This window comes from Suricata suricatta, chromosome 10, assembly GCF_006229205.1.
Source record: "Suricata suricatta isolate VVHF042 chromosome 10, meerkat_22Aug2017_6uvM2_HiC, whole genome shotgun sequence".
Lineage (NCBI taxonomy): Eukaryota > Metazoa > Chordata > Mammalia > Carnivora > Herpestidae > Suricata > Suricata suricatta.
In genome coordinates, this window is record NC_043709.1 from 117,548,331 (window position 1) to 117,570,375 (window position 22,045).

The 22,045-nt window shown below is 36.8% G+C and overlaps 1 protein-coding gene across 1 annotated transcript in view; it reads left to right on the forward strand.

The window, feature by feature from the left end:
• The window catches only part of MALRD1 (MAM and LDL receptor class A domain containing 1), a 759,741-nt gene that overhangs the window by 220,960 nt on the left and 516,736 nt on the right, over positions 1-22,045 (forward strand). Inside the window, exons 21-23 of the mRNA XM_029955581.1 lie at positions 8,601-8,688; positions 18,859-19,035; positions 21,502-21,664. Of these exons, the coding sequence (XP_029811441.1) occupies positions 8,601-8,688; positions 18,859-19,035; positions 21,502-21,664 (428 nt within the window). The remainder of the gene's footprint in view (positions 1-8,600; positions 8,689-18,858; positions 19,036-21,501; positions 21,665-22,045) is intronic.

The following is a 22,045-nucleotide window of genomic DNA, read 5'->3' on the forward strand; positions in this document are numbered from 1 at the left end:
TACCATACTGTTTTGATTACTCTAGCTTTGTTGTATTGTTTGAAATCAAGGAGTGTGATTCCCCCCGCTTTCTTCTTTTTCAAGATTGCTTTGGGTATTGCAGGTTTTTTGTGGTTCCGTGCAAATGTTAGATTTTCTTGTTGTAAAAACGCAACTGGTGTTTTGATAGGGATTGCGTTGAATAATGTCAATCATTTTAGTTGAAGTTAGAAGTTATCTTTTTCCTTAAAAATATTCACGTGCTTGTTAAGTGTGTTTACGGTGCTGTGTGTTCCTCAATGAGCCTCATGAACCTGTCCTTAAAGTCTCCTAAAGGAGGCATACATTTAAGTGTACAAACACTGACATCAGTAAAAGTTATGAGAAATTTGTAAAGGGAAATTTTTTGAGCTTCTGTGAAGACTTCTTGAGGAAGTAATATTGACACTGATGCTGGAAATAAGATTTTTAATTTACGATAACTCCTCGGTAGGTATTAATAGGATATTAAACTAAAGCAAAAGGCAAATGAAGGGTAATTGTTTGGGTTTAAATCTGTGACCTAGTGTTTGTTGCTTTAGGCCTGGGTCCGTTCTAAGTTGCCACATAGAAGTAGGGGTTATTATTTGGAGCCTCCTTTCACACAGATAGAATGAGAGATGACTAGTGTTGTAAAAATATGTTGTATATTTAAATAATAAATTACAGCTGCACTTATTTTCCTTTAAATATTATCTTTAGTGGCATAGGGGATGAAAAATTCCCCTGATTATTGGAAAAAAAATTGGATTTAGGAATTTTAGAACTATGACATTTAAATGAGAATTTCACTTGGCGTGTGTGAACCAGTCATGAGGACAGTGTTGTGTTGTATTCTGTTAAAATCTTATTATGTGTATTGTGTCATTTTTAAATGATAAAAGCCTATTTTCATGAACTTTTAATAGTTCCAAACTTTCACTTTTTTTCTAATATCGACCAGACTATTTTCAATTAAATGCTTCTTTGTAACCTCCAATCCAATAGGTTCCATAAATTCTTAGGACTGAAGAAATTGAATACCATTTGTCCTCTTTCAAATAATAGATGAGATGTGAAATGGGTTACATGGTGTATGAGTCCCCGGAGGATCCTTTAAAATAGCATGGGGGGTTTGTAGAGTGTCAAGTCACCAGTTAGTTTAAAACTGATTATTTAGGCTCTTTCCATGATTTTTTGAGGAGCCTCCACACTGTTTTCCAGAGCGGCTGCACCAGTTTACATTCCCACCAACAGTGTAGGAGGTGGTCATGCTAAGCAAAATAAGTCAGGCAGAGAAGGACAGACACCATATGTTTGCACTCATAGGTCTAACAGGAGAGACCTGGCAGGGGACCATAGGGAGAGGAAGGGGGAAAGAGAGCAGGGAAGAGTGAGGGACACAGATCAAGGGAGACTACTGAATACTGGAGACAAACCATGGACTGAAGGGGGAAGGGGAGGGAGGGGGTGATGGGCATGGGGGGGGCACTTGCGGGGAGAAGCACTGGGTGTTATATGGAAACTAATTTGACAATAAACTATTAAAAAATAAATAAAAAAATAAAGTCAAAAAAATACAAAAAAAACTGGTTAAAATTTCTCTGTTTTAAACCCAGGCTTATTAGGCAACTATATTGGGGGGGACTCACCCACATTTTGGCCCTCATGTACATCTGAAACTATGCAGAAAGAAATATAGCAGAATAACTTCTGTCGTTTGCCAACCCTTTAACAACCGTGGAGAGCAAATCAATTTCCTAGGACCTAAATACTTAGAAATGGTTTTTTTTTAAGGTTTCTGTTTCTTTCATTCAAAAATAACAGAACGAATTCTATCTAAATAAAGAAACACGAATGACATTTTGAATGACCTTATTTCCTCAACCACATTAGCTCTCCTTGATGTTTTTTTTAAAAACTCTCCTCTCAATACAGCAGAAGCTCTGATGGGAAAAGATTCTGTGGGTGGAAGAGGAGCCAGGCCAATGACAGGTGGGTGGCCGTTTCTGGAGGACTACAACAAATGATACCCATTTCGTTCCAAATTGTCCAAAATGAGGTATTATATAAGAGAAAAGGAGGCCAAACTGATGTAAACATTTTAATTTACACATACATTAAGGCAAGTCAGGGTGCTTCCACAAATTAAGTGTATCAGCAGTGTAGCACCCTCCAACTTCACTGTTGCAAGATAATTCTCCATGGATTTCTTGTGTTCTTTACAGTTGAGCCTCTGAGTAAAGAATGTATTTGAATAGCCTTTATCCTGAGACATTTGCTCACAAATTCCAGATAATGCATCCTTTCTCTCTTCCTCCCATCCTCTCTCTCTCTGAAGTTGATGAGAAGCGTAGGGTAAAGTCTCAGATCCTTCATGGTTTTTAACCTAACATCCACAAGGAATTGCAAACTCAGATGCCTGTGGAACCAGGCCAAGGGCATGAATCGAAGTCAGTCAGGTGTTAAATAATAAATGGCAACTGACAGCCTCAGAGTTACGTTTTTTTCTTTAATTATAAAACTAAGCTTTATTATTGCTGCGTTCAATTCCTTCACAAAGAAATATATATGTCATTATAGTTGTACCCAATAGCAACTCTGTAGCCGAAGATTTGTCAGAAGTTCCAATTCAGACCCTGTTTTTGAAGATTTTTATTTCAAAAGTGAAATATTTGCTTTAGGGTAAAATTGGAATGAGTACTCTCAACCCAGGAGCATTTTGCCTTGCTTCCTATTTTAAGAAAATCTTCATAAAGTGTTGTCAGTTTTTTCTGGAGACTTTTGTTTCTATCTTATGTGATGTGAACATTCTCAAAATTAAGGTTCAATTTATTATCTAGGTTCTAATTATAAAAAGTGGTCATCTCCTAAACTAAAATTTTCCTTCTGTCATGACAAACGCAGCTGAATGTGAATCATCTATGAAAATGGAAATAAGGGTGGCATGGATGAGTAAAGGACCTAATAAATTCCAAAACTTCATGGTGATCAGTAATTTTCTTCTTTCGTTTTCTTATTTTTAAAATATAATTTATCATCAAGTTAGCTAACATATAGTATGGATGGTATGCTCTTGGCTTTAGGAGTAGACATCAGTGACTCATCGCTTACAAACAACACCGAGTGCTCATCCCAGCAAGTGTCCTGAGTGCCCATCACCCATTTTCCCCTCCCCCATCCCCTCTCTCTCTTCCACCCTAGTTGTCCTCATTTAGTCTTTTCTGTCCTAGATGGAGAGAAACCAACAGGATGGGCTTTATTAAAAATTCATTTTGGTAACCATGGAAATACTTGGCATAATGCCAAAACACACAGTCATTGAAGAAGAATAAATTCTTAACAGGCCATATATTGTACTGCCTGACATTAGCTAAGAAGAAATATGGTAAAAGGCCAAAATATTAACAAAAAATTTTGCCATGATTTTTTTTCCCAAATAGGGTCTTACCCAGGTGAGTCAGATTATCAGGTTTATTTATTTTTTTTTAAGGAATCCTTTTATAGCACTTGCCCTGCTTATCTGTCTCCCTGTATGTTATTTCATCTGTTAGTACCATGCTTTAATTTTTATTATCCATTTCTGTGTTCAGTGTATACACAATTTAGATAGAGCTTTTGTGGCTCATATTTAATGATAAATGGTTTTCACATGCATATAAAATATACAAGTTGGAAGACATACTTTTTGTATGTGATATGGCCAGAAACATAAAAAAAAAGGTATTTAGAAACAAAAAATTTGTCAGGCAAAAATATAAGTTTTATTTCATAGACATTAGTTTCAAGGTTATATAAAACACTCTAACAATGATTTCAAAACCTTTTTATGTTGGGGGCACCTGGGTGGCTCAGTCAGTTGAGCATCAGACTCATGATATCAGCTCAGGTCATGATTCCAAGGGCATGGGATTAAGCCTCATCTCGGGCTTCATGCTGAGCATGAACCGCTTACGATTCTTGCTCTCCCTCTGCCCCTCTCCCTCATTCATTATTTCTGTACACAACGAAACAAAATAAAAAGAAAACCTTTTTTGTATTGAATCTATTTCCCTAAGTATTAGCCTACAAAGTTTGAGATCCTAAACTGACTTTATATGAGCCCCCAAAATTGTTGGTTATGTGGTAAAATATTGGTGAGTTGTCTGAATGTGTTTGTAGGAGTTTGGCTACTTCAGCTTTTAGTCAACTATAAAATACAGGGGAAAAGAGAATTTTATAATGCCTTTCATTTTCATTGTTTCTGCATTTTAAATTATGGAAGTAGTAAATGAAAACCAGTGGACATCACTAAGAAACATAAGGAAAAAGAGATATTCTCTGGAAAATTATTAGTGGATAGCAGGAGAATTTTCATAGCTGAACTTAAAAATGCATTGGGTTCTTGCAATTACTATATGCTAATTGCAAAATGCCATGTGTGAAATTAGCAATTTAGGAAACTGAAAATACTGCTTAAGATAATGATTTATGGCAATAAGTAAAGAATAAATGTTTTTATTTGTTTATTGAGGTATAATATATATAACTAAAATTCACCCGTTTAGGTGAGCAGTTATGTGACTTTCAGCAAACTTACACAGTTATAACTACCACCACAACAAGGACAATATATCCATCATCCCCCAGATTCCCCATTCCTTTTTGTCTTCAATGACCTCCCTCTCCACACAGCCCCTGGCAACACTCACCCTTCATAGTTCTTACTATTCTACAAGGTTGTATAAATGGATTGATCAAGTATGTAGCCTTTGAGTCTGCTTCTCTCACTTTGTGTAATACTTTTGAGATTCACAGCCATTGTGACATGTACAATTAGTTTGTTTCTTTTATTTCTGAGTGGCATCCCATTGTAAAGATGTCCCATAAGTTGCCTTACTATTTACCAGTTGAGGGATGTTTGGATTGTTTTCAGCTTTTGGAAATCACATGTAAAGCTTCTGTAAACTTTGTAAGCAGATTTTTGTTTGGTATGTCTTCATTTCTCTTGGGTAAACAAATACCTATGTGTCGGATTTCCACATTATAGGGAAGTATGTTTAATTAATTAATTATTTTTGGGTTTAATTTTAAAGGAAACTGACAAACCATTTTCCCAAGTGGCTGTGCCTTTTTGGATACCCATCAACAATGCATTGGAGTTCTAGATGCTTCATGGTGTGTGTGTGTGTGTGTGTGTGTGTGTGTGTACTTTTTAATTTTGAAGAAGTCCTTTCAAGTCTTTTTGAAGATCCATTATAGTAAAAAGTTGTTATATTCTTGATTTTTCTGTTCTTTTTACCAACATGGGATGGCTAAAGTAGTAGGTGGCAGGTGGAGTTAATTCATCCACATATATATGTATATGTGCCAGGAAATGGAAAATATTTAAAAAAAATTTTTATGCTCTTTTATTTATTTTTGAGAGACAGGGAGAGACAGTGGGAATAGGGGAGGGTCAGAGAGAGGGAGACACAGAATGTGAAGCAGGCTCCAGGCTCTGAGCTAGCTGTCAGCACAGAGCCTAACGCGGGGCTCGAACTCACGAACTGTGAGGTCATGACCTGAGCTGAAGCCGGACGCTTACCCGACTGAGCCACCCAGGTGCCCCATGGAAAATATTTTAGTAAGATTACGATTAAATTGTGTGTCACATATATATGATGGTAGTAGTTTTCAGATCATTTAAAATGTTTGGTCAGTAATTCAGAGATTCCTAAATATAGAGACAGGCGAGTTCAGGCAGGTCTTTAGACCCTTATGAATCTTTGGTTATACTAGAACTAAAAGTTGTGATGTAGTTGACAAGCCCACTCTGGCTTTAGTTGGAGCATCTAGATGTGGCGGCCCATGAAAAGAACAACTTCGACACTCTGGATTACTTTACAAAATTTCCAAGCCAGCGATAGTTTTAATGTAAATAGAATTAGCCTCTACAGATAATTCAGGTCATTTAGACTAAACTGGTATTTTCAATTGTCCTGTAAGTAATTTAGTAAGGTACTAATGGCACTTAAGAGTAATATGTGGCTTCTCTAATTTCTAGAATGGCAATACCACCCTGCATACAATAATGTTTGTGTTTCAATACCCTTCCGTTTACTCTGAGAAAACCACCAGAAATGAAAGTGAATTTTCCAGAATAGAGACACTTGGGTTTGTTCTTTTCTGTGTGTGACTATTTTCTTAGGACTAGTTTCCTAGGCTGACATGCCACACTTTTTGCAAGACCACATTTAATATAGGACAAAGGTAGATTTAAACTTGAACATTTGTAACTTTTTCTCAAGATGTGGTATGTTATCAAGTAGGCTTTTTATTTTTAATGGCTGACTTAATTAAATATACAAAAGAGGCTGAAATTGCAAATATACATCCAAGCCGACAGTTGTAGTATTTTAAATGGAAGCTGTTGTTCTCAAGAATGTTAACATTTAGAGGGTTCAGGAATTGAATATATTTTGGTAAAATTTATGATTACATTGTATCTTACTGCAAGTCCCAAATGTCTTCTGCCTCAGATGATTTTTGTGTCTTCTTATTGGTATCTAAATGTGATACAAGCACTATCAAAATGCTACTCCTGTAGTATACAGTGAACTCCAGAAATAAGCCTTGTGCAAGTAGCCTCCACTCAGGTGCTGCTTACCTGGCACAGCCCTCAAATGAGAAAGTTTGTAATCTTCATATATGACCCATTTAGGGGGAACACTGCCTATTTTAATACATATTTATTTTTGAGAGAGACAGAAAGTGAGAGGTACACACAGAATCCAGAGCAGGCTCCAGACTCTGAGCTGTCAGCACAGAGTACGATGCGGGGCTTGAACCCATCAGTGGTGAGATCATGACCTGAGCCAAAATCCGACCCTCAACTGCTCAACTGACTCAGCCAACCAGGTGCCCCTCAATGAATCCCTTTTTAAAAATCTGTGACTACATACTGGCAACAAAAGGAATACTTTGGAAAAGTTGAGCCCATATTCTCATGTGGAGTTATATGTGGGTTTATTCCCAAAGTCAGCTTATAGATATTTTTATGTATAAGAATGGTACTTTCCTTAAACCTTGAGATTTGATATAAATTTTCTATCCTTTCTCATTAATAAGCTGTTATATTCATCAGTGTAACAAAGGCAGCCTTTCTTTTTATTTACCCTAGGTTTTACATTTTCTTGCATTTTTCTGAGCCTTTGTTAGAATGTCTTATGTTGTATTGCAGTGGGATAGAAATACTGATCCAGGGAATTTGTTAGTAATCAGTCTTTGCATATGCTTTTTTCCTATTGTTTACCCAACTGCAGTCTTTGTTTTTAATAGAACAAAAATATTTTCTTACAGTGTGTTCTGCCAACCTCTGACTGCTGGGTTTTAGTTTATTAGAATAATTGTATGATTTTGTGCTGTGTATTCTTTCTGCATTTTTGTTTTCCCAGCCTATAATATTCTTTGATTCATGATAGTGGATAGCGCTGTTAAATAAATGTTTCTCCGGCAATATTAGATGGGTTATATTTGCCCATTAGATACATAAACATTTCTCACATTGATTAATTTCCTTACTGACAAATTACGGAGAAAATCCTGGTAGTTCTCAAGAAAGACTAGAAAGTTAGGGGAAGATGTCAAGAGATTTGAGGTCAGTAATTTTATATTTTAAAACTTTTCTTCAACTGAGGCATCAATAAATAATGCGTGAGACAACTCTGAATAGAAGTTTAGAATTTAAAAAAAATGAAATAAAATGTCAGCTTCTACATATAGCATCTGTGAGGAAAAACGAAAACAGAAACATTCATATAATACTGGAAGAAAAGAATTTTTTTAAAGTTTGAGTTTGCTTGAAGTTCTTCATTATTAAATTATAGCAGGATTCCTATTCAGTATGCAACATATTTGCATAAGTATTAAAATGATTTATCATGATTAATTCCATTACAGTAAATTTCAGTCCTAATCACAATCTGGCATACACTGTAGTGGTTTGTCAGTATTTCATATTTTACTGGAGTTTTGGTGGAATTGCAGCTCCTGTAACAGCACAAATGTCATCTGAGGTCTCCATGATTAATGTGGTTCCGAAGGAGATCTAATAACGATTAGCCAGTTTCATAAAGTGTTACAGAATAAGGTCAATGTGAGAAAAATTTTAAAGTCTTAAAAATGTATGTTCTAGCAAGTACCTCTGGCCACAAATTGGATTTCTTGAGCGAGGAGGAGATTAAACTTGGAAACAGATGAATTCCATGGGCAAAGGCGGGAAAAGGAGACCGTGATTTGCCTTCAGATACTTACAGGATCCTGAAAAAATATGGCAAGTCTAGAACTAAAGGTTGAAAGTTTTCGAGAAGTAGATATACATTCGATGTGTTATAACTTCAGCAAATCACCAGAAACACAATAGGCTTCATGGATCTAATGGGCCCAAGAAGGGGTGGAGCTTCCTGTTTTTGGAAGCATCAGTAGATCCAAGATGGCTACTAGTAGATTCTATTGGAAATACTTTTTCTTTTTAGTGGTTCAGAAGAAAATATTCCTTAAGTAAATTCTGATTTTTTTCCATGGTGAGTTTCCATAAGTTAACATCCTTCACAATATCAACAAATTTCTTATATTTTTCTTAGATTTTGGTGGAGGCTTCCATAGGAGATGGCTTCACTGGGGACATTGCAATTGATGATTTGTCATTCATGGACTGTAACCTTTACCCTGGTAAGAAGGAATATTTAAATTTTTAAAAGTTTATATATTTATTTTCAGAGAGGGAGAGAAAGAGCACGAGTTGGGGAGGGGGAGAGAGAGGGAGAGAAAGAATCCTAAGCAGGCCTTGTACTGTCAGCATGGAGCCTGACATGGGACTCAAATCCATCAACTATGAGATCATGACCTAAGCCGAAGTCGGATGTTTAACGGACTGAGCCACCCGGTGCCCCAGGAAGAATATTTTAATATAGGAGTATTTTCAAACCTGTTTACTTGAAAAAAAAACTGTCAAGGAAATCAAAATTTCATTTCCATATGTATTCTAAAAAATACATTCACTTCTGTTCTACTAGTCTGTTAACCTGGAAAAGATTTTTGTGAATCGTTGCTGGTAATTAGTCTTGACATCTCTGCAAACGTAGTACAGAGGTTTGAATCAGCTGTGCTTATGTTTCATCACATGGAAAATATTAGAAAATCATGTCTGAAGTTAAACTGTAACCATTATATTTGAGGGGTTATAATAACCAAACCGGTTTCCTTATAATTTCATTATTTTGGAGACTAATTACCTCTACCTTAAGAGATGTTTTACTTGTCAGGTTACATGAAATATTCCTCAGGGTTCTTGTGAACCATTTCTTCTCTGTGTTACACATTTTCTTTATTAAAAAAACAAATATATGTTCCCCAGATTTATATCCCCATTCTCAACCTTCCATGCCTCCCTATCTCAGGAAGTGACAGCCTTTTTCTAGTTGCTTGTTTTTTGTTACAAATCTGGTTAGCCACTAGCTTCAAGTCTATTCAGAGTTGACTACTTCTCATTACTCTCCCCTTGGTTCAAGCCGTCATTATCTCTGCATGGATTATTAGAGCTGTCTTTTAAATGATCTCTGCTTTTGCCCTTGAACTGTATAATCTTTTCTTGAAACAGCAGGTGGAATGATCTTTTTCAAATTTAAATGAGACCATATCATCTTATCTTCAGAGTCTACCTATAACATCCTATCGCATTCAGAGCAAAAGCCAGACTTTTGCAGTAGCTTCCATGACTGGTCCCCTCATAACTCCTAGAATTCACCTTCTACCACTCTGCCTCCATTTGACTTCTCTCAACTACAAGACCTCTTAGCTAATCCTTAAACACTCCAACCCATTTATGCTTCGGGGCTTTGACACCTTCTCTTCCTTCATCCTGGATTGTGTTTTCCCCAGATATGCACTTAACTCCCTTCCTTACTTCTTTCCGATCTGCTCCAAAGTTTCTTCTTTAGTAAAGACTTCTCTGAACGCTACACTACACTACACACAGATGCACTGTTCACAGTCCCTTCCTGTCTCACGTTTTCTATCTCCTTCCCTGTGTTATTTTTCTCTATAATACCTGTCAACCTCATGGTTTTATTTCTGTTTTCCCCAACAATGTTAGTCACACAGCATCACATATTTTATCTGATCACTGCCTTCTCCAGAAACATAAACAGTATCTGGCATGTAGTATTACCCGATAAACATTTGTTGGATAAATGGGTGGGTAGATAGATGCCTGTATCTTTTGAAGTACTTTATATACTTTCGTTATTTATTTTAGGTTACTATTATTGCTAAAATGTTGAGGGGAGATAGATGCCTTTATCTTTTGAAGCACTTTATAAACGTTTGTTATGTATTTTAGTTTATTATTGCTACAATATTGATTATTTTTATATGCAAGACTCTGTTATATGCCAGATTTGTTGAAAGCCAAACCTCACTGGCTTGCAACCACAAGTATTTAATTTTTGCTCTCAAGTATGTGGGTGGGCATAGAACAATAATGGAAAAAGTGTGTGTTTCTTGTTCATAGCTCTTTATAATGCTACAGAGAGCACGTCAAGCTGTGAACTTCTGTGCCTTGTGTCCTGTTTCTCTGGGACCAAAGCTAAAGGATAAAGATCTTATCTGACATATTTTGTTGTTGAGTAGAAGAGTGGGGAAAAAAGCACGCTTAAAGCTTCTGTAGAGACATGGTATGCATAATGTCTGCTCACATCCATTGGTTGGGGCAAGTCGTGTGGCCGAGCCTAACAGGGGGAAGCATTCTCTACAATAAGAGGCTTGGCGAGGGTAGAGAATACAGAAGGTCCTTATGAGAGAGGGAGAGAGCGAGTGAGCTGATAAATGGGGTAATAACACAGCTTACCACTCATGTGTATCATCTTATATAATACTCTAACCTTTTAAGAGTCTGGAGGATGTCTAGTCCTGTGCAAGTGAAGAGATCTTAAATGTTGCATAGGATCGATGTGTTTGTTATCCCAATTTTATGGAGCAAGCTAAGAAGGGGATAGCCCCCCCGTGGCTACCTAGCTAAAAAGTGGTAAAGTACACCTGCTTCTTTGGACCACAGTGTTAACCCCTGTTGTACCGCATATCCAACACACTAACCTCATTCAGAGGAGAATACAATTTGTACTTTATAGATATGAAAAATTAAAGAGCACAAGAGACCTGGATGAAAATATACAATTGAGGGAAAGAATGAGCATTTCACTTAAGCCTGTTTGATTGCAGTGACCAGGGCTTTTCCCAAATTGCCTCCAACCCTGAGCTTAGAGAGCATCATCGTGACCCCCGCGGCAGAGGAGAGCATAAAAGAATATAGAAAGGGAACACACATTATGGTTGATACTGTTGTTACTCCAATTCTCTTGATAATTAGATTCTGTGGCTGATGGTTCCAAAAGGGACAGAGAGGAGCTGCCAGACCTAGAGGCAGAGATGCGAAGTATCAGTTACAGACCATTAGTCTGAGTTTCTGGTTCAAGTTTTGGAAGAAAAATATGGACTTTAAAAAACTGCTTGAACTGTGTGGTTTTAACATTGGCTTCATAGCAAAAGAAACACTAGGTTGAAACCACAAGGCCTGCTGAAGCTATAGGTTTCATAGAGGAATTTCATGTAATCTTGCCATCAGATGAAACTAAAGCAAGAATTGTCAATAAAAATATTGTTCTTTAAGATTACCATTTTTTTTTCCTTCTGTAAGCTGAGATGGGACCAACACTAAAAGATTCACTTACAGACATTGATTTGTTTTCTTTAAAAAAATTTTTTTTAACATTTATTTTCAAGAGACAGAGAATGTGAGCAGGGGAGGGGCAGAGAGAGAGGGAGACAAAGAATCTGAAGTGGACTCCAGGCTCTGCACAGAGCCTGACATAAGGCTCGAACCCACGAACCAGGAGCTCATGCCCTGAGCTGAAATCGGACGCTTAACTGACTCAGCCACCCAGCACCCCTGTTTTCAATACAAACTGATTGTTTATTTTGTAAATAAACATTTTTCCTCCTTGTCTAATGAAACAAAATAAAGCAAAAATCTTAAAAAACACATACATACAAATGCAAAATACTGGCCTGATCCCCAATGTGTGGATTGGCACATTCCCTATAACTTTTATTATCTGAAAGTGACCATAAGGACTCACTTCTTTCATTTTTACCTATTCCCTCAAAATCAACCTTTCTTTCCCTCATTCCTTCTTTGTTCCTTCTAATGACATCAATAGTTTTTAGGAACCCAGGATTGAAATTCCAAAGCCTTTGATTTTCCCTTTTAAATTGCTCATTTACATATCCTGCTGACCCCAACTCCCAAAATATTTCTCACATCGCTTCTGTTTTTTCCCCCTTGTTACCTTGGTTCAGAGCAGTCTTCACTTGAATGGTAAGCTTTTTATTAATTTTACCCCCAAAGTATGTATGCTGTAAATTTAGTTTTCTTTTGCTTTCCCCCAGAACATCAGTTATTTGCTTTTCCAGGTCAACTCTTTCTCATTTTCTAACTTCTGACCATTTCTAACTTACTTTTCAAATCCATTTGCTATTATGGACCATACCTTCTTTGTTTCAATACTTTGATGAATATAGATTCATGTTTTAAAACTAATCCAGTAGGATACTGGAGAGAAGATTTTTGAGGCAAGATTAATTACATGTCTAGGGAAACTAGGTAAACTTAGCCATGCAATAGAAATCCTATGATTTTTTTGAGGGGGGGCATCAGTGTATGATGATGTCGCTGATTCCCGGAGTAGTTAATAATGGAGAATGATGGCAAAGTTACATCTCCTCACTTTGCCTCAGACCTGCAGAGTAGATCTTAAGTAAGAATTGTTGTCAGGCAACATTCATATTTAAAAATAAGTATCCTGGGGTACCTGGGTGGCTCAGTTGGTTAAGTGGCTGACTTCAGCTCAGATCATGATCTCACTGTTTGTGAGTTCAAGCCCCGCATCGGGCTCTGTGCTAACAGCTCAGAGCCTGGAGCCTGCTTCAGATTCTGTCGCCCTGTCTCAGCACACCCCATCCCTGCTCATTCTCTCTCTCTCTCTCTGTTTCTCTCTCTCTGTGTCTCTCTCTCAAAAATAAACATTCAAAAATTTAAATAAATATCCCAAAGGAATTATCTGTTTTGCAGTCTTCTTTTTTCCCAAATTACATTAGAAAAGCAAGAATGATGTTCCCTTCAGCAGAACACATATGACAGTTTTCTCTCTTGCATCAAGGGTTATTTGTAAAACTAAAGTCATAACTACATGGCATCACAACATACCGTTAAAAATTGGGGAAAACACTGCCTAAGCACTTTTCATCCATCCTATTTTAAAAATTCAGTTCTGCATTATCAGAATTATGTCTTGCTACAAATATCAATTATTAGAATGAATATCAACATCCCAAGATATTAGTATTTTATTTCTCTCAAGAAACTTGTTGCTAAGTCAGCAACACATCTTGCAACTGCTGATAGCTTAACATTGAGCAGGTATGGTGACTATAGGATGCTTAAGCACAACTTTTCTGATGTCTTCTTCCACCTGATGAATGGTTTTGGTTGTTTAAGGCTCCCTTCTTTCTGCAAACAGTAGTGTTATTTTTAGGGGGAACGAAAGGGCAAGGGGAAAATTATGGATACTTCCATCTTCACTTTTAAGATCTCACCTGCAGCGTTTAACCTTATGGCTTAACCTTAAACTGTTTGGTGTGGTTCTTACATTTGTCTCAAAATAATACATTTCATAAAAGCACTTTGTTTTAAGGTCTTTCTACCATATTTTTCTAAAGGAAATACAATACTCTGAAAAAACCAAAAATTTTTGGAAATATTTACAGTTTAATAAAAGACTTCAAGGCAAAATAAAGAAATTTGAGACTCATGATTGCAGTCTCAATCATATCCTGGTTTTAGCATGTTTGGTGCAGTCTGGCAAAATGTAGGAAGTACATAGGAATATTAACAATATACAGAAATACACAAATATATAGGAAAAAAGTTGGCCAAAGCCTGTGGTCCATTCAACTTAGTAGTTTTATTGTGTTTCTAGAATATAAAATTGGACCACTAGGTAACCTCTTCTTAAGTTAAAAATTTACAATTTTGTCATCTCTTGAGAGAAATGCTTAAATACCAAAAATGGACAAGGCTGTTAAAATACTTAGATTTTAGCTTGAAAATAGTTCAATTACTACTCCAGTCTTTGTAGTCACTTTGATATATAATACAGTGTCTGTAGAGATGGAAAATACTTTGTACCACCTAGAAAATTTCACGGACTGCATGACTTAAAAGCAAAAATGTTTCAAAAGAGCTGATTTGTTGTTAGAGACAAGAAAAAAGACACCTGCGTAGTATGTGGCAAACAGCTGTATTACACAGTCATTATCAATCATATTCAAAGAGTAGCTAACTTTTAGCAAAACCTACTCTCCTGGAAAGGAGACCTTATACTGACATTCAGTACATTTATTCTGAATGTGGTTGGTTCACCTTGTGGGTAGAACTATGTTATTGTATTCAGTGCAAAAGAAAAAAAATGTATGCTTTTACCTTGGAGATATTTCAGATTTTTCAATTTTCTGAAGATTAATCACGTTGAAACCTCAAGTAGACTTTTAGATTTTTAAAAATTAAATATATCTCTTAACATCCGAAGTCACAGAAAAAACAGATATCGTTACCTGGAGATAGATGAACAACTAGACACATCAGTTAAGTAATTCACACAGTTATGGGTTGTTGAAGCTGGTAATAATTTATCAAGGACTAGGAGTGTTAAAGTATTGGTTTTATTTTCTTAATTACCAACATGTGAATGGCTATAGGGGGTGGAGTCTCTCATAAAATAAATGGAAAATCTGTTTTATCAAAAAGATTATATTTGGGTAACACGAAGTATATTTGCTACAAAAATTCACAGAGCAGGAACTTAGAACACTCAGTCCATCTGGAGCCTGAGTCATCTACTTAAGGGGTCAGGTGCACGGGTGAGTGGGTTTCCCTCTGGATTAGGGATATGGAAGAAGATCATCTCAAACCAGACTAATCTGTGCTTCTTGGTGACTGTAAATTTCAGTCATTTACATTTCACCTTTGCAATTTTGTTTGATATGCAAAGCTTTTCATGGTATGTTGTTTAAAGACACTTAACTCTATCATTGCCATTAAATCTAGCCTTTGAAGCAATTACACGTTCAAAATAATAGTCATAACTTTTACAGTGGACTGAAAGTTTATATCCTCTCAATATTCATATGTTGAAGCCCTCACAACCCAATGTGATGGTATTTGGACCTTTTAGGGGTAATTTGGGCTAGAGTAGGTCATGAAAAGTGCAGCCCTCATGGTGGGATTAGTGCTTTAGTTAGAAGAGGAAGAGACATAAGATCTCTCTCTCACTGCGTGAGTATAAGAAGGAAAGCCATGAGAGGACATACCCAGAATCCAAGAATCCAACCCTGCTTTCACCCTGATCTTGGACTTTCAGCCTCCATACCTCTGGCAAATAGACTTGTTTAAGCCACCCAGTCTGTAGTATTCTGTTCTAGCAGCCCAATCTAAGAAAGGCTTATTATTCTAGATATATTTCACTATTGTTCAACATTCATGTTTAAAAAATAATAAATCTTATCCATATACTGCATGAAGTAATTTCTAGCATCCCCTGAGTTGGAGTGTGATACTTTAGGAAATACTGCTTGAAGTCATTGCAAAGTAAAACAAATGGACTTTCATGGTCTCTAGATTAAAGACCATCTTTGCAGGCCAGAGAATGTGTCATCATGCTTGCAGTCCTTTGCCTGCCTCAGTTTCCAAACCGTGTCTTGGCCTAAGCACGTTTCAGGCCTCTGTTTCACCTCTGCATGCCAGACACCAAGGAATCCGCCAAACTCCATAGTTCCACACACCACCATTTCCAGAGTTTGGCTCAGGAGTAAGAGACACTTTTCTCTATTTACTCTTAAATACAAACATACTGGACTTAAGATGTGCTCACTCTGGCTGAACAACAATGAGTAATGAGGGCGGGACAAAGAATTTCAGGATCTTCCAATTTCTTTTTTTCAGTACTGGTCTTTTATCTGTCACCACTTCTCATAGAATAAATGAGTTATCTCTGTTTTTCCCGAGCATTGGCTCATCAACTTTCTTTTTCTAAAACATCCACTCATGTTCATGACTTCTTCTTAATGGGAACTATTTCCTCATTTAAATTGAAATCATAGGGGTGCCTGGGTCGCTCAGTTGGTTAAGTCTCTGACTTCGGCTCAGGTCAGATCTCACGTTCGTGGGTTCGAGCCCCACGTTAGGCTCTGTGCTGACAGCTAGCTCAGAGCCTGGAGCCTGCTTCCGGTTCTGTGTCTCCTTCTCTCTCTGCCCCTCCCCCTCTCATGCTCTGTCTCTCTCTGTATCAAAAATAAATAAAAACATTAAAAAAATTTTTTTAATTGAAATCATACCTTAAGGACGCAAATCGGACAACTGGTTTTAATGCTATGCCAGACCAGGTGATCTGAACACTACAATACTACATATACCAAGAACTGTCATAAAATATACCACGCATTTATTTAAATGTTAAATTGAGCTAAAAAAAAAAAATAAATAAAGAAATTCCCAGATGAGAGGAACCAAGTATGGAAAAATAGAACAGGAGACAGAATGTAACTGTCACAATTAAGAAGTATTGGGATAGGGGTGCCTGGGTGGCTCAGTTGGTTAAGCCTCCGACTTTGGCTCAGGTCAGATCTCATGTATGTGGGTTCGAGCCCCGCATCGGGCTCTGTGCTGACGGCTAGCTCAGAGCCTGGAGCCTGCTTCCGGTTCTGTGTTTCCTTCTCTCTCTCTGCCCCTCCCCCTCTCATGCTCTGTCTCTCTTTGTATCAAAATAAATAAAACATTTAAAAAAAAGTTTAAAAAAAAAGTATTGGGATAGATGAGAGGAAGGAAAAGGGTAAAACAAAACCCTGAGAGTGAACCCCAATGGCAGTTGTGGGAAAACAACATGGATTGCTGAGTTGGCAAGGAAGGCCTGAGCATGCGTACATGTTCTTTTAGCTTCCTCTTTTCTTTCTGGAGCTAGCTAGCTGAAGGAAGCAGATCTGCTTCACTTCTTGCTCTAGTTCTCAATGGTAGGCTTCTGTACAAGAAGAGCTGGAAGTTTCCAGCACAGGTTATAACTTAGGCTGCTTCTTTCTGAGTATTATACTTTAGAAGACTACCCGTCTATAGGTATAGATCATTTTTCTCATTATCAACTTCATAGGAAGTTGATATTTTGACCTATCTGCCATCTGCTTCTGTCTTAACTCTTAATTACTTCAAAACTTTAGCTAAGAAAGTACTACTTATTGGACTTTCCTCAAATTCCCAAAAGCACCTGAATCCCCAGGCCTCTGGGTACTGGATAGTTGATATTGCTCAGGCCTCTGCTCTTTTCTCCGGACCCTCTGCTTTGGTTTATTAGTTGCCTGGGAATAAAGTAAAAGATTAGCTGTTCTCCTCTGTGTCAGAACCGCCTGCAAATCGTTCTTCACACTAATGCCGGAAAAGTATCTCTTAAAGTGGAGATTGTATACCTTGGCACTTCTCCACCAGGTTTTGTATTTATTTCAAGCCCCTAAATCGGTCCCACTTAGCTCTTTATGATGTGGTAATTGTCTGCTGTCTAGTTCCCCATCTAGTGACTTTATCTCATTCATTCTTATTCTATCACCAGATGTTCTCTGTGCCAAACTCTCACAGTTTTGCGAAACAAAAAATGACAGGCCAATATATTTTTCTGCCTTCACACAAATCTTCTCTCATTATCCAAAGAGACCTTGTACCTTTTTTCATCTTGGCAGTAACTCATCACGCTTTAAAGCTAAGAACTTTTAAGCATTACTTTTCTGGAAGCCTTCCCTCCTGCCATCTGATGTATGCTTTTCATGTGTTCTGAGTACACTGTATAGTCTTCCATTTGTCCATCTGTTCATTCACTCTGTCATCCAGCCATCCATCCATCCATCTTTCCTCCTATTAATTCATTTCACAATGATAGTGTACCCACCATGTACTGTGGTCTATGAATTGTGCTGTGAATGTAGGAGTAAAGGGTAGGTGTGATCCTCCCCGCCATGGTGTTATAATCTATCATAAATGTATCCCATGAAACTGTAATGAAGTATTTACCTGAGTGTCTTATCCCCTAGCCCATAAACTATTTTACAGCAATGATGGCATATTTGGTGCTCAATGCATTATACCTACCTTGCCTGTGACCTGGGATGTTGTTAATAAATGTTTATTGACTAACTTACCATATAAATTAACTTCTATAAGTTTCTTCTAAGCTCTGGAATGTCATTACTTATTACCTTAATGATAAATATTTCCAGGTGTATATTTCTAGTTTGAGCATCCCTTGCAATGTTGAATCTTAAATACATGAAGACATTTGAAACAGGGTGAAAAAATGCTGGATTGACTGTAGTAGTGAAAGACAAAGTTCAATTTACGTAGAGGACTAGATGGTTTACCCAGGTCTTGACTCTGGCTCCTAAGGCCTGCATCTGAGACTCCCGTGGTTCCCAGTGATCCTAGCCCTGTCTGTGAGCCTTTCAAGTATTCAGCAACTTTTGAGTAGTTTTTCAGTGATATCTGTGTGCACCTTCACTTATTCATAATCAGTTATTTGTCTTACTAAGACCTAGAACTCCCAACTTAACATGTTTACATGAAGCTCAGCATATCACCAAAGGCCACCAAATATTCTTCATAACATTGAATGTGAAACATACATAGAAAAGCTTGTTGTGTAAAATCTTAAGTGAAGAACCTGCTAAATGATGCCTGTATTTTATCTTATCAAGGTAATTTGCCAGTGGATCTCCCAACTCCACCAGAAATATCAGTTCCAGTAACATTACCTCCACACAACTGTACAGACGATGAATTTGTTTGCAGGTCCAGTGGTCACTGTGTTGAAAAAATCCAGAAATGTGATTTTAGATATGATTGCCCTGACCAATCAGATGAATCCCTGTGTGGTAGGTGAATTCCTATTTTGTATTAAATATAGCCATAAAATCGACAATACTAGTTTAATCTCTAAGTGACATGGCCTAGTGTCCAAGTTAGAAATTTTCAACCTGGGTTAGAGCAGGTTTTAATATTAAAACTATGTGTATAGAAAATTACAGTGGAAGAATCAGCATGTAGTCTTCTGTGCTGCTCAACAAGAGGTAAGTATTTTCAAATTGAATTTTTGAATCCAAAACACTTATTTCATGGATGTTACTTGACTTCAGGGCTACAGTTTACTAGTTCTTTCCTATTCATCCCTGTTTGTCTCTATTCTACTCTTCACACTCATGAAATGGGAATGTTTAAGGTGGAAGTTTTATAAAACCCTCAAATTAGATGAATTTGTTCATTTGCCACTGCCAAAATATAAAATGAATACTATGTTAAATATGTAGCATTCATATGAACCAGTACAAATGAGCACTTCAGCACCTGTGTCTCATTGAAAGATGGCTTTCATTTATTGGCATCTGCCAGCCCATGTATTTTAAGGCAAATTTGTAATTTAAGAATGAACTTCTCAGCCAAAGGCACAGTCTTAGAGGAGAAAAATTAATCTGTGTCTGAGTGGGCAAATCATTAGATCAGAAAAAGTGAACACTTTCCCATTTTCCCCCTTCCCTCCTATTTATTGGATAGTGTATAGATTTACTGTACTATAATATTTCTCAAGTGTCTTGATATTAAAGGTGTAGACCATGCAGAAAATGCAGAGTATAGCTGAAATTCTAATTTGTCTTCTGTCGGCATTGTCAAGAAATTCTAAAACTTAAAAAGTCAAGTAAGGTTTATATTTAAAAGGAGAAATGCATTTTAATTTGCAAATATACCATAAATTAATCTAGACCCCAAAACTCATAAAATCGAAGCCAACTCACTCTGCGGATAAGAGGAGGTAGTAAATAACTCAAGTTGGCTAGGAATATAGGCTGTGCATTGCGGATGGAAGATAGTGGCCTGGAAGATTTTGTGATATTCAGACTTCCTCATGGGGACACTAAATCCTCTTATGATTGTACATAAGTTGTGGCATTTCTAAAAGTTTACACAAATTCTAGTTAATTATACCAAATGAGTATCGCTAGTGAATACTGATTTCTTAGTTCAACTTTACAATTTTAGTCATGTCATTTATGATGGGGTGGGAAGTTTGATAAAGTTCTTGAAATATCCTTGACTGAAGGTCTGCTATGAAATTATTTTTTTGAAGTCATGGTGTTATTTATTTATTTTAAATGCCCATGAACTGAATTATTACATTCTGAGCAAATTACATGATCTTGCCTTCTCCATCTTTTTGTAAGATGAACTATAACAAAAAAATTGGCCTGTTAACTATGGTCTTACATTTTCTAATGTTTGTTTGTTGTGTATAAAGAACACAACATGCTATCTACCCTCAACAAATTGTTAAGTGTACAATGTGTTATTGTTGACTCTGGGTACAGTGTTTTACATCAAATCTTTGAGCTCATTTATCTTGCTTGACTAAAACTTTATGCCTTCTCATCAAAAAAAAGGTTATTCTTTTCTTTGTTAATGGTATGAAAAACAAAATTCTACTGAATTTTAAATCCCTTCACAAGGTAAATATAATTATATGATCAACATTAACATCAGAGACTAAATAATACCCAAATCTCACGATTAAAGACACTTGTCTTTTGATGGAGTGTTTCCTTCTCAAACTTTACACTAAATCATGAACTCAGTGATGGTAATGATTTGCCAACAGTGCTTAAGCCATTTAAAAGCGGGTGTGTGTACTACATCCTCTATGGCATACACAGGAACAGTGGAGAAATTAAGACAGACCGAATGACACATGAACATGTTCAGAGAGAGGAAGAAAGCGTTTTCACACACAACCTATGTATTTCAAAAAAAATCAATAGACTTGTAATTTCATGTGATATTAGAATACAGTCATGACAAGAATATTGAAAACTTTCAAGGAAAGAGGTCCAATATAAAAGTTAATGTAAATATTATTGCTTTGAACTTAAGTAGTTTGGAAGTTGGACTAATTTTTTCAGTCTGAAGTCAAGTTTAGCTTTGTAATCATACTGTGGTAAAAGAACAGACTTACCAGAATCTGGGCCATGTAAGCAATAGAGGTGTTATGTGAGAAGAGACTGCCAATGCTTTAGGCCCTAACTGAAATCTCACCTCATCAGAGTAAATTCTTTAGTATGTGCATTTATTCCTGTGTTACAGCTACTATAGATATTTTAATATAGTACACTCAGATTTCTTTAAAACTCTTTTAGTAATTATACAAATCATCTGCCTAATTATTTTAATTATGCTTAAAAGATGATAATAACAAAAAGAAAGCCAACAGTAAAAAAGTGCTTGATACAGGTAGAAATTGCCATTTATTGACACATTTATTGTGATGAGCTCATCTTTGTTCTTTTCAATTCAAGCCATGAAAACGTGCAGCTTTGAGAAAGGGAGCCTGTGTGAATGGTACCAGCCAATCCCAGAAACTCTCCTTCGAGATTCAAACACATTCAGGTGGGGACTTGGCAAGGGAACGAGTATTCATCATGGGGAAGAGAATCACAGGCCATCCGTGGATCACACAACGTAAGTGACCGCATATTTTGAACACATCTCTTAGGAACTGTGTGTTAAGCAGTTCTCAAATTCCTGACATATCACCTTACCGTACACTGATGCAATTGTAAAGATGAATATTTAACTTACAGAGTAAGGAGGCTAAGTGTACTCTTCCATGTAAAATAGAAAAAAAACCCCAATTATTTAGTTTAAAAAGCTGTAAATACTTCTGTAAAAATCATAGAAACTTGAGAAGAACATAGAAAAATAATTTGTAATATCATCACTCGTTGAAAAGCACTGTAATATATTGTTCAAAATTATCTATTCTGGGGCATCTGACTGGCTCAGTGGGCAGAGCATGTGACTCTTGATCTCAGGGTTGTGAGTTCAAGCCCTGTGTTAGAC